Below are 13,821 nucleotides of genomic sequence, written 5' to 3'. Positions count from 1 at the left end.
CCAAGTTTGAGGAAAATACCCCAAATAATTCAGGTTTAGCCAACCAAAATGGACTAAAGAAATCACTCTGTAGCTTGCTATTTTAAACCACTGAATTAACAAAACACTGAGCTTTACAGCAAAACTTAAAGGATAAAGTGCTTATCAGTATACCAAAAAGCCTGTAAATGTGTCAATATCTATGTAACAGTAAATTCTACTTTGAAACAGGTTAAAGAATTAGAAAATTATTTTTTCTAGAAATTCACATCAACACACAATATTTTGAATCCAGTAAATTGCTGACAAATACAAACTGTAAGTTTCAAAACAGTATTTCCTCCTTCTCTCCCTCTTCCAGCCTTCTCTCCTTCCCGCCTTGCTTTCCTCTCTCTCTTTTCTCCCCCTCCCACCTCCTCCCTGGTCTCTCCCCTTTCCCCCATCTCCACTCTCCTTGGCTTTGACAGGGAACTGAACCCCGGACCTCATGCATGGTAGGATAAATGGCCTACTGAACCATATCAACCTGTATCTAATAGACCTAAAGCACAGTTTTAAAATGCCTGATATAGAAACCTACTCTCTTAAGTCTTTGTTTAGTAAACATCAAATGACTACTCAAAACCAGTAAAAAGAACAGCAATTTTTCCAGAAAATGTTAGTCCATTAGTACATAAAGTTCTGTCACCCTAACTAATGCGGAGGGCCTTACATTTAGAAAGACTCTTGTGTTAAGACAAACACTTGGAATGTTTAAGCTTTTCTGCATGAATGTTTTATGTCACATAAGAATTAAAAAACAAAAAGATTTTTTTCTATTCATTCATGAGGTATACTCCAGTTCAGAGAGAAAAACTGAATCCTAGTCAAAGCCTTTTTAACAATTTACAAATGCACACTGTGAGTCTCAGAGACAAGTTGGTCAAGTTTCCCATACACTGTAAGCATAGCTGGTCAGACTTCCAGCATCTTTGTCCAAATGAAAAATAGCTACAGACTGACAAAGGCATCCTGAATATCCTGCTAACAAAATAACACTTCCTCCGATACTCTGGAAACTCACTGTACCTGTCTTAGCCAAGGTCAGTTATTGTCTTCAGAAAGTTAACTTTAAGACTGTAATAGAGAAAATTACTATTCCACTTTGTCCACAATTGGCCCAGTTCTGCCCCAAGTGAGTCCTCTAAGCTTTGTACATGACCAGTCCTTCATCACAGCTAGCTCACTATCACATGACTGTTAGCGCTGAAGAGATAACCATGGGCAAAGTCACTTGCCCCTCAGAAGACTGGCCTGTGGCTCAGTAACAATTAGAAAGTGAGGAATAACAGGTGCAGAAGCTTATTGAAGAAAATCATCACAAGCAAGAGTTGTTTAGGCTGGAACGTCCAAGCTTGCTTTGATCTGACAGGACCAGTATTGTCACTCCACTGAACAACAGTCCGCTAAGGAATTAGACGCATTCAAGAAGTCGCATTCAATAAGCATCAAGTCCCCAGTCTGAAACCTCAATCACATTTGCTTAAAGCTACCTCTGCCCTCTGTGCAGTCACCTATAACATCTGCAAGATGTTCGGAAGTCTCCAGCTGAGGTTTTTTTCTGGCCATTCCTCATCTCAACATCCTTCTGGCACTTTGACTCGGTCCTGTATTAAGAAGTCTATGAAGTAAAGTAAATAATCAAACAGACATGGCATGGTGCCCTCTGCCACAAGGCTGAGCCCTGGCCTTCTCCTGTGCTTTCTGTCTCAGGGCTGAGCTTGGCCTTCTTCTGTTTTCTAAGATGCAGTCAAAGCTGCTGAGTTCTTTGTCACCTGCTTTACTCAAACCAAGGATTGAAGCCTGCCAGACCCCAGGGATGTGAATCAAAGGAACCTTAAACAGTAAATCATTTTAACCTGAGTGCGGCACTTCCTTGAGCTTATCAGACATTCGGTGATCACTGAAGTTGTAGAAAATTCCAGCTTTGGAGCAATTCCCTGTGAGATTAAAAAATGGTATTACTACACATTGCCATGAAAAAGATACAGTTAGTGGTGAGAAAAGGATCTAAAATAACAAATACTTGTCAAGACTGAGCACTGCATTAGTTTGATCTGTTTATTATTGTAAAGAACAGAGAACACAGAAATGATAAATGTTACTAATTAGCAGTTTCCATGCTAATGACTTTGTTAGGAATAATCATATTACTTTTATGGAATAATTAAAATTTGTTTTCATTTTCAACTGTCTCTCTGTCAAAGTGTTTGAAGATTTTAAATTATGATGTATTAGTCATGAATGTAAATGTATTTAATTGATTTCAACTCTCTTTATATTTACAATTTAAGCCATTTAACTATATAATCAAAAATGCTTTATTTAGCCATTCTATGAATTCTACATACATCAGAACACCATTGTCTATCATAAATATATAATGTTTAACTATTAATTTTTTATTTTATAATTTACTGCAATTTGCTTAAAATAGAATTCCATTACGTTTCCCTTCTGTTTTCTCCCTCCAGCTCCTTCTATACCTCCTGACTCTTTAATTTTTTTCTCTATTAATTTTTTAACGAAATAATTTGGATGTACCCGGGTTGTGCAATCTTCAGACAGAGGAGGTCTCTGAAATATTTCTGTAGCCTTTTTTCTATAATATAGTTTATATTCAGATGTAGATATTATTCTGCATTCTATTTCTATCAACATTTCAGTAATCAGATTAAACATTGTAAGATAAGTGGAGAAAAGGAGACAGTTTAAAGGGACAGTTACAAAGCATCACATTACACATGCTCCAAGTGTTAGCCATGTCAGATATCCCTAGATTAGCTTCTCCCCAACACAATAGAAGTCAGACACTGAACAACCCTCTTCAAACCCTCTCTCTGACCAACTTCGTTTAGAACTTAAAATACATGCATTACAAAGGGTAAATCTGAGTTGCCTAAGAATCAATATCGCTGGTCTACTACTATACATAATATATTTCTCTAAAACTTGGTAAGTGTGGTTCATATTCAAAAACTCAGAACTAGACTTTTTCAATAGATATATATCCTTTGACATTCCTATAAATTCCATTCCTTTTACACAGAATATATACTCATGCTCCCAAAAGGAAACAAAAAGAAACAAGAAGTCTTAACCATTTTTACAACCTTACAAACCCAGTTTAAAACCCAGTGTTGGCATGTAAAGTGAATCCTCAGATAAGAAAGGTGCTTTGGTTAAGGATCTGTATAGCTCCTGGAACACAGATCTTCACAATCAGAAGACCTATGAACTAGGGAGTCAAGTAATCTATCTATATGACAAACACACACTGTACTCATGAGCAGCAAGTACTGGGCAGTCACTGTGGACGTTCCTATTCAAAGGGGGAAAAAATGAAGATAAGAATCACTAGTGCCTAGCAGTGTTAAAACCCAGACAGTGAGGTGTAACTCTTTCTGGAAATACAGTCAAGTGCCACTTAATGATGAAGATCCAGACTGAATAATGTGTCATTAGGCAATCTGTTACAGTGTATACTTCCAGAAACCTGGTTAGTATGGCTTGTTGTGCAACTAACTGTAGGTGTAGTCCAGTTCCAGTACAAAGGCCCAGGAGTATTATCACCACCAATTCTGTGGCTTCCCACTTTAAATATCTCTGAGTATTGATCGTCATATGTCAGTTCCCAAAAGTTAAGGCAGTATTTTTACCAGCTCTTTGAAGTCTAGCATGTAACAGGACTATTCCTATACATAGAGAAATTTGCCTTAGGGAACTAATTCATACCATTTTAGGAGATAACAATTTGGGAAATCAAAGGGCAGATTAGGTGGAAACTAAGGAATAAATTGACACAATTTTGAGCATGAAAACCTATAGAGCATGCTGGAATATTATAAATAGCTAGGAATTTCTATTGCTTCCATGAGGCATAATGCTTCCTTCCTCAGAAATCCATAGCGTTTGCTGCTGCCATCTGCAACTTGAGATGAAGACCATTTGCATTGTCAAGTAGCAATCTTTATTTTAAGTCAATCATTTATGAATCTTCATCACATTTTCCAACTCCTTTACAGTAACATCCAGATTACTGTATAGGCGCTAGAGCCTAGTCAAACTGACAAAATGAAATCACGTCTCTCAAATGTGAATTTCTCCATGAACTCTTCTGTAAGAAGTAATTCATTCAGGAGTTCAGTCAAGAAGCATCTGTTAAATACCACTTCATAAGATACTGAGTATGATTACACCTCAAAGATGAGATGCTGTGGAGCTCTGTGTTTATGGAAGAAATACCCAGGACAACCACAGTTAAAACATATGATCACCCCAATGTTCAATCAACCCATCCATAAACCCAATCTATCTACAGGTAACTGTGCTCTGTCCAAGGTTACTAAGAAATCCATAAGAGTGCCATGATTTAATGTCAGATAAATGAATTCTTGTCACCGTAGTGAGACTTCCGGATAGTACCTCAGAATTAAAGAATTCCAAAGAGGAGTCATTGCTGCTTGCCAGGATCATAAGGCACTGACTAGAGCGCTTATTTTTACTTATATGTGAATACAATTATTGATAAGACTAGATTTAAACCTCAATTTTGATGTTCAGTTTGTATTCTGTTCCAAGTCTTCTGTATTCTACAGTTGTTTATAGAAGCCACCTTGAGTTCCTTACTTTGCTGACTTTCCATAATAGGTGAGAAGATAAATTCATAATTATGGCTAGTTTCTCAGGGCTTCTTTTTCATCTCCCACTGTCTTCCTTGTACATAACTTTTGAAGTAAGACAGGAAAGAGAGAGTGTGTGTGTCTCTTAGCCCTCTAGATCTCCCTATCAACCTCCTAAAAGGTGTGTTGTTGACCCTAGTCAGAAGTGCACTGAGCCTTACACAACTGTGAGGTTTCTCCATCTGCTACCAACAGGACCCACCATAGTTAGCTGACAGAACTAAACCACTCACCCCACTTCTCAACCCTTGGCGCCAAAAGCGGCTGTTCTTTGTGCACAGTTGTCACTGAGCAGAAGTGCATGGGGCACGTCCCAGCAAAGGAGCCCCAAATTCTTACTATATTACCTAAAACTGGAGCCAATTTTCAAGCATAAAAATGTCATGTGCTTGCCGTATTGGTTGGTCAGCATTCACAGTCCAGTTTGATTATGACAACTTTGTCCAGCTTCACACTTGCTAAGTATACACAGACGTCCTGTCAGACCCCTCACGTAGCTGTCACTAGACATCTGATGTGTATATATCTTTGCTTCCATAATCAAACACCTTGCAAACAGCAACTCGTTAAGTGATAAAGGAAAATTCTTGTGAACAGTTTACAGTTGGCTTTCTATTGCTGTCTTTGTATGATATTGCAACTTAAACTACCTTAAAGAAAACATGAACTTACAATATGATTTATTTTCCTATGTAGGCTTCTACTTGGCTCTCAAAATACTCAGTTATATCATAAAAACTGACAAATGACATAAAAATATCCCAGAGAGGATTTTCATAAATTATTACAGTTAACATTTATGCTTTCAGTAAACTGAACTTGCTATCTCTTTAAACACAGCTCATCATAAACCCAGGCATAGAGGAAAATACTTAATTCACCATATTGCCTCATATACCATCCATTTTACTTATATTAAGATTCCACAAAACTAGTTTTAAAACTACTTGCCCAAGTAACTGCAAGCTCAGCAACTTTTCCTTCTCTGCTTTTGAAACAAGGTGGGCATGTCTCAGTTTTTCAGAGTAGCAGGCAAATTGTCATGAAGATTTTTTAAATCGTGAAGTTGCAGGAGAGGATGGAAGATCCTTTCATGGCAGCAGTATGGGTCTAATCATATTGAATTGTCACACAAATATTGTCACTCAGAATGAGAGACTCTCTTAATGCAGCATTTGAACTTATCAATGTATCTAGTGAAGCTTTATACAAGCCGGGTGTTTCAGTTATTTCTCTTTTCTCACTGTTAACACTGTAAGGAAACATCTCACTCTGGGGCTGTGGTTCAGTGGTGATGTCTAACACTTGGAAGACCCTAGTTCCTCTCTCTAGCACCAGGGGTAAAAACAGTGAAAAGGAACTCTTGATATCCCAGTAATAATATATTTCAGACACATATGTAAAATTGTTGGCCTTTATTAAATAATTTTGTTTTGATTTTTTGCAGCTTATATCTACACATCAAGCATACAAAAGTTTTCAATTTGTAAATATTTATTAGTATTTTCTAATAAGTCATCTATGTCCCAAAAACATTTTTTTAAACTTTGTTTCCCTTAGTTATTGTTCAACTGAACCTTCCCTAAACAGAAAAGGAGAAAAATGACAGAGACACTGGAGAGCGTGGTGAGGATTGACAATGCAGAGGTAAAGGAGATGCAAGTCCTGATGAATGTCAGCCAAGATGAGGTGCATTACCTTTGATGATAAATATCAGTTTTTGTTAAATTACTTTAAATTACATTCATGATGCTTAAAATGATTGTCTAGAACAAGTTTGAAACCAAGCTGAATCTGAGTTAGTTTTACACATACAAGGTACAGAGATGTATTCTAGTTCTCACCCACGAGCCTGTGGTAAAAGCTGATCAGAAAAAATGATCTCACTTACTCTTAGGCCAGAAATCCTCCTCATGGTAACCTGGCGGTTTGAATCATGGTGTCCAGAAATTTGGTTTGGACCCGGGAACATGAAATCTCGTGTATTTTCATCATATGTAGACAGTGTTTCTCCCACTATAAGAAAGATATCCTATGATTCAAATTATAACAAAACATTCTATTTAGAAGCAAAATCATCAAGTATAATATATATACAATGCCTGATGCCTTATTGTATGCCTGCTTGAAGACAATGTTTATCTTCTATAAAAGGAAAATTAAAATAAGGGTGCATTAAGTACTTTAATACATTTCTATTTTTCAGAAATACACTATACATTATGAATTATCTGCCTGACACCTTTGGAGAATAGGTATATTCATATACACTCAGCAAGAACCTAAAAACTCTCAGAAAAGGAAATTCTTTAAAAATATAAAGTTGCATTAAATTTATATATCCAAAGCTGATTACCATCTTTAGCATCTTCCCTGTCTTTTGCATTTTCTGTTTGTTGTCATGGAGTATAAAAATGGACACTAAAAATAATTGAGATATTTTGTAGACTTTATGGCTAGTGACTTATGTGTGCAATGCTGAAAATTCTGGGATTACTTATATTTAATAAAAAATAGGTATCTGCTTCATAAAATAATGATCTAAGTAAGGTTTTTAATAATCTTAGAACTTGGTATCAGCAATAAAACTAGTCTTTATGTTTTAATATAACATCTTTCCTCAGTAACCAGTGTTCATCTTGTAGGTAGGGCTACCATTGTCTCCATTCCCAATAATAGTCAACACACAAAAACAAAACTGGTTTAAGTGACAAAAATATGTAATTTTATTTATAAAATTGAAAATATTGAAAAAAATTAATTTACATTACTGCCACAAAATATTCTAAAATGATAAAGATGTTACCTTCTACTTTTAATTATTTTAACACATTTAATTTCAGAGCAATGCAGTCAATTGACATTTCTATCAAACTTTCTGTACATATTATTTTATCATATACACAGTAAATCAATTATGTAAAATAGGCACTGCTGTTCATTTGTAAGAAGAGAGGAATGGAGATATTTAGAAGCATTTCACTGGGATGAGATGCCATTGAGAGTCATTTTATCAGTAAGTAATACAATACCTGGTGGAACTAGCTGTATCAACTCAAACACTGCGGTATCATCTGAAAGTTAGAAGAAAAATTTCCTTAAGTTGAAGTCAGTAACAAAAGGTGGCATTAGTCTGCCTCATTACAAAGGCACAATCACTTTCTTCCTTTCGTTAGCTTCTGCTCCTGTCCATGAATGGAAGTCTCATTTCAAGCTTCCAACCATGTCTAGAAATAAATATTAAGTCCTCCACTTATGGCATAACCCGAGGCTTCAGTAAGAAAAATAAATATGATCCTGTAACTAATTTTTCAAAATATATTTTTAACGGTGGTTTTTAAATGCTTTAACTTCCCTTTTAGCCCACCAGAGGTTGAGGTAAAGAAAGGATATGGGGAAGTGGACCCCTTACCTATGTTGTCTAGAAATCAACAATTCAGTTTACAGGTTAATAGTGACAGCTCGATCCACACTTGCAAACACTTCACAGACATACCAACAGTCTAGTTTGATAGAGTCGGGATAACAAACAAAAATCAGTGGCAGTAACACTACCTAGCAGAGACACCAGGCCTCAGCCTAGACATAAGTCAGTAGAAGGGACCCATTGGGATGCCAAGAGAGATTCTCAGCTGTGTCTCTCTCTAGAGAAACAAAGATCAACAAAGATGTGAGACCCACAAGCATTAGATAGCTAGCTCTATCAGCAAGCCAATCTCCACCTGTCACTGTCCAATGAGTCTTTTTTACACTCTCTGCAGACATCACATGCCCTTCATAGGTCTTGCCTCAGCATGTGCATCTGCCTCAGCTGACATCACTCTGCCAATCAGCCCAAGTCCGAAAAAGCAACGAGAAACTGTAACACACCATCAAAAGTTGTTTGCTGTGTTTCTCTCTATGGATTCCTGATAAATATAGCTAAGCAACACAATATAAGGCAGACCAATACATGTATGTTGTTAGCAAAGAATCCTTCATCACATGGTCTTGTATGTGTTTGTTTTAGTAGAATGTCTTTTTTCTTTTGTCTACTTTGGCTAAACATTCCTTCACAAGTCTTAGTCTTTTACCTGTGTCCACTTCAGAAAAACACTCCTTTACATATTTACCCCCACAAAACACCTTCCAACACAACTGACTCTACAAAAAACCCTTAAGTTTTCACTTTATGGTCTCTTTTCTTATATCCTTCTTCATTTGCCAAAATATCCCCAGGGAGGTGGATCTAGTGTGTACTAGCATTTGCTGCCCTGTCTGAGGACCAGAGTCTGAGTCTCTAGAACCACATAATAGAAGCAGGGAACCAACCGCCCAACATATACCTCTGACTCCACAAGTGCCCTAATGCACGAACAAGTGTCCACACACACACACAAAATAAACATTAAAAATTAAAAGTCCAAATAATTACTTATTTATATATAAATATATATAATGTTTATATATATATATATAAATAAAATGTTTATCTTTTAGTAGACTGTACATGTTTATACAAATGTCTATCTCTTAATCCGATAGCAGTTATTAAACTTTTACTATATTTGAAATATTTTGTGATAACTTTACAAAGTAGAAAAAGTAAGTGAATCATCTCTGTACTCCGAGAACTCATTAAAGGGCACAGCTGCTTCCTTCCTTTATCTTCTACGGTGTTGGATAAGTGGAGTCTCACTCCGCCTTCTATACAAATTCCACCTATGGAGAAATTCTAAATTCTCTGCTTACATTGCAGCTCAGAGCCACAATGAGAAAAGCAGGTATGGGTCTCTTTCTTACACCTTTTCTGTTTTTTTCTTTGCTCATCAATTTGAGGCAGGGCTTCACTATATACCCTGGGCTGGCCTAGAACTCCTCGTCATTCTGTCTTAGTCTGCTGAGTGCTGAAAGTACAGGAGATAAATATGGAATGAAATCCAAACATCAATTAATATGTAACTATAATCCACAAATACAGTGAAAGCATTGGATAGTGTCATAAGATCACTGTAATTAAAATGCCTAAGCCAGTCATGGCAATGAAAGCTCTAAGTGGTCTTCAGTGCCTATCTATAGCCGGAGTTAAGCAATGTTAACAGGGCCTTGGGGAGCAAGGGGTATAGAGTTTCTCAAATTAGAAGAACCAAACAGACAAATGCTCAAAATACAGCAGAGCAAGACAGTCAAGAAGGTGACCCAAGCATTCTTCTAAAATCAACTGGAAAAGGAAGAAAACTAAGAAAATAAATGCTAACCCTAAGCACTAAAGTATGTAAAACAGAAACTTGGCATAAAAAGGAACTCCAGAGAGGGGAACCAGGCCTGGGGGGCTGCTATTTTGCTTGTTTGGTTGGTTGGTTGTTGTTTTCTTTCTGGTATCTGACAGTTCTGACAGGTGGCTAAGAGGTAAAAATATTAATCAATGACTTTTGGTAAACTCACAATATGAGCCTTAGAATACCTGATCAAAGTGAAATGTGTCGTTGAAAAACATGGCCTTGGGGGAGTTCGGAAGGGGAGGTTAAGAAATCAAATCACTGGCCTGGGAGCCAGACTGATGAACAGGCTTGGGTCATAGAAGATTAAATCTGTGGTGGTTTGAATGAGACAACCCATCATACATATCTGAGGATAAGGAACTGTGGCCTTACTAGAACAGATACATGACTGAGTGTGGGCTCTGAGGTTTGCAAAGCTCATGCCTTTACAGCTGCCCCCCTCTCTGCTTCCTGATTGGCATCTCAACATGTGAGCTCTCAGCTACTGCTCCCGTGCCAGCCTGTCCGCCTGCTGTCAGCTCCCTGCCATGATACTCCACTCACCCTCTGAAGCTGGAATAAGTGAGCCCCCAATTAAATGCTTTCTTTTACAATTTCTTTGCTCGTGGTGTCTCTTCACAGCAGTAGAAAAGTAACTAAGACAACACCTAAAAGTAAAGGAAAAACTAAAATATAGCTAAATTTAAAATATCTCAAATCCATTCTGAATTGAGATAATTCAAGTAATTATTTCTATACTTTTATAGCATTTTGTACCTAAGCAAAAATCAACTAGGTATATAAAAACTAGATAATTGAGATTAAAAATTAAGAAAATAAAGTAAAATATTCAGAAATCAAGTCTTCTATGTACTCAGAAGATGCCATTTAGGTCACTTACAACAGGAATCTAATTAAATCATTTAAGACACAGGTTTAAAATGTGTTTTAAAAGGGTTTACAAACTGGGATGTAAGGTTCTTGGAAGGATTTATGCCAGCCTAAATGATGAGCAAACCCTCTAACACACCTCCATAAGGTGACCTCACAGGAGGACAAAGCAAGTGAATGACAGAAATCACAACAGAGCAGAAATCCATCAGCAGAGGCCTCTGTGACAGCTTCAGAGAGAGCCTCACTGTGAATGTTGAAGAAAAGTTCCCTGTAACTCCCAGGAGAAAGGAAACATTTGGAAGTATGCCAGAGCATTCAATTCTTTGTAGCAAGCTCTTCTCTCTGGATGAATTGCTTTTACTCAAGTCTATCTTCCATATTGTTTAAAAAGAGCCTAATCAACCAGATACAAGGGAAGTTCCAATTCTAGACAACTTCAGGCGGAATACTCAAGTACAACACCTCCTCTTTTGTACATGGGAGAAAGGAGATACTCAACTATCCAACCATCCTGACCTAGGGAGAGATAGACCCTGGAAACACTGTCAGAGTTCCCAAGCAGGGACATGGGCTCATCAAAGAGAAGCTACACTCATAGAAGACAGAAGAGCTTCTCCTTATACTTTAGCAGACGCCACACTTCCTTCCTCAGTTTCCCATGATTGGCTTTCAACAAGGTGCATGGCAAACTAAACAAGAGAGAAAGTGAGTGCAGTGTGGAGATCTTGGCCACACAAATGGAGTCATTGAAGGATGCAATCAAGAATTTTTAGAACTTTTAGCTGGGGCTATAGGATAGAGTAAAAAACTTGTGAAGCATGTATAAGACGCTGAGTTTAATTCCCATTACCAAAAGTATCTCCACAATTTTTAAAAACAATAAAATTCAAAGAGATTTAGTACAAAAAGTAAGCAGTATGCAAAATAAAAGAGATGAATAGAGGTATATATGCATATGTGTATGTATATGTGCGTGTACATATATGCAGAGATGGAAATTCTAAGAATTGAACAAAAAATGCTATAGATCAAAAATACTACAACTGAAATGAAGAATACCTTTGGTAGGCTTATTGGTATGTGGCACATGACTAGAAAAAAAAATCTCATAAGATTAAGGATGTGACAATAACAACTTTCAAACCATCAAAGAAAACAAGATGAGTCAAAGACTATATCTAAGAACTATGGGACAACTATAGCAGATGTAATGTACAATAACAGGAACAGCAGAAGAGGAAGAAATAGAAGAAACCCTGATGCCTCCAAGGATGGGAGGGGTGGGACAGGATGGATTACTAGAGTTACTGAAGCTTTAGTGAGGCAAATAGAAACATAAAGACCATTCTGCTGAGGACAACTGCTAGAGGATAAGCAAAAGGAGGCAGTGAGAATACTACAAGTGCCCAAGTTTCACAAATGACATCATTAAATGCCAGATAAGCTCAGTGAACACAGGAAAAGGTCTTCGAAGCAGCATGAAGAAAGCAACCAGGCATTTTGAAAGCATCGTTTAAATATCCTTGCAGCAGAAAGAATTACTAGGAAGTCTGGGGGCCAGGTGGTCAGATACTAATACTTGCAAAATGCTAAAAGAAATGCTCACTTAAGAATTCCACATCCATTTAAAAAACATCTTTCAAAACTATTAGAGAAATTAACACATCACAGGCATGCACGGTCATGAATGTGAAAAGAGATCTGTAGAGAAGGGAACATACTGAGTGGTATGAAGATGGGGGAGTGCTGAAGTGAGAGTCTCTGATATACATTGTGTACATGTGTGAAACTATCAAAGAATATGTTAATTAAGAAAAAAGCCAGGGGATTTTGTTACCACTAAACATTCCATGCAAGAAACATTTACAAGCATCTATGCTAACTTCGAACAAAATACTTAAAAAAAAAAAAAAAGACAAAGTAGGACATACGTGAATTAAAGGTTCCCAACAAAAAGAGCAAAGCTATTAACATGTACACACCCAACAGCAGATCATGAAATTATATAAAACAAAAACCATTAATAGAAGTGAGAAATGAGTACACTACAAATTAATAGAAGATTAAATGATCTACACTTAATAGTTGGTAAAACAATGAGACAAAAAATAAAAATTCTAAAACTAAACCACAATAAGCCTGAGATTTAATAGATATATATAACTGGCTGTGCATGGTGGCAAACTCTAGATATCTTATCACTGAGAGGGCTGAGTTGGAGAGTTACAATTCAACGCCAGGTTGGATTCCAAACTAGCCTGGGCTATAGAGTAAATAGAGCCTCGTCTCAACAAAAAACAATAAAAGGCAGAAGAAAAGACCAAGCTGTCAAACAGCCATGTAACACTCTACAGCAGTGCATATGTTCTTCTCAAGGGCACATGGGACATTTTCCTGGGTAGATCATATATTAGGGTACAAATTAAGCCTCAGTAAATTTAGAAGGACGGACACTGAAAAAGCCCATCCGTGAACAACCAATCAGTTAAACAAGAAATCATAAAGGATGTTTGAAATACATTGAGAGGAATGAAAAAGATACAGTATATCAAAATTTATGAGACTCAGAGAAAACAATGCTATAGTAGAAATTTCTAACATATACATGTATAAATTAAAAATTAAAAGTGATCTCAAATGAACAGCTTTACAGGTTAGAAAACTATAAAATAAAGAATAAATTAAACTTAAATCTAGAAAAAAAATAAAGTTAAATATTAGGACAAATATGAGGTAAAACAGAAAAATAATAGAAACATAAGTAGAATCAAAAGCCATTTTTCTAAATAGCGACAGAATTTTCAGACATTTCATATATAAAAATAATTGCTACTACTGGTTTTAAATACAAACACTTGTGCAAAACTGTATTATCTAGATGAAACTGACAAATTTTTAAGACAAATCAATAAAAACTAATTTTTGAAAGCATGAAATCTGTTTCTGACTTCAAAGCAGTCAGAAATTCCCCCAAGAAATAAAGTGCT

At 36.6% G+C, this 13,821-nt stretch overlaps 1 protein-coding gene across 1 annotated transcript in view; it reads right to left on the bottom strand.

Annotated features, from left to right (window-relative positions):
• The window catches only part of SPATA6 (spermatogenesis associated 6), a 101,620-nt gene that overhangs the window by 53,651 nt on the left and 34,148 nt on the right, over window positions 1–13,821 (bottom strand). Inside the window, exons 4-6 of the mRNA XM_080922146.1 lie at window positions 7,733–7,774; window positions 6,592–6,716; window positions 1,878–1,958 (exon numbers count right to left, since the gene is read on the bottom strand). Coding sequence (XP_080778272.1) covers window positions 1,878–1,958; window positions 6,592–6,716; window positions 7,733–7,774 — 248 coding nt within the window. The remainder of the gene's footprint in view (window positions 1–1,877; window positions 1,959–6,591; window positions 6,717–7,732; window positions 7,775–13,821) is intronic.

The sequence above is a fragment of the Micromys minutus genome (assembly GCF_963924665.1).
Source record: "Micromys minutus genome assembly, chromosome: 9".
Classification (NCBI taxonomy): domain Eukaryota; kingdom Metazoa; phylum Chordata; class Mammalia; order Rodentia; family Muridae; genus Micromys; species Micromys minutus.
The sequence above is the reverse complement of the archived record's forward strand: the minus strand, read 5'-3'. Positions and strand labels throughout refer to the sequence as shown.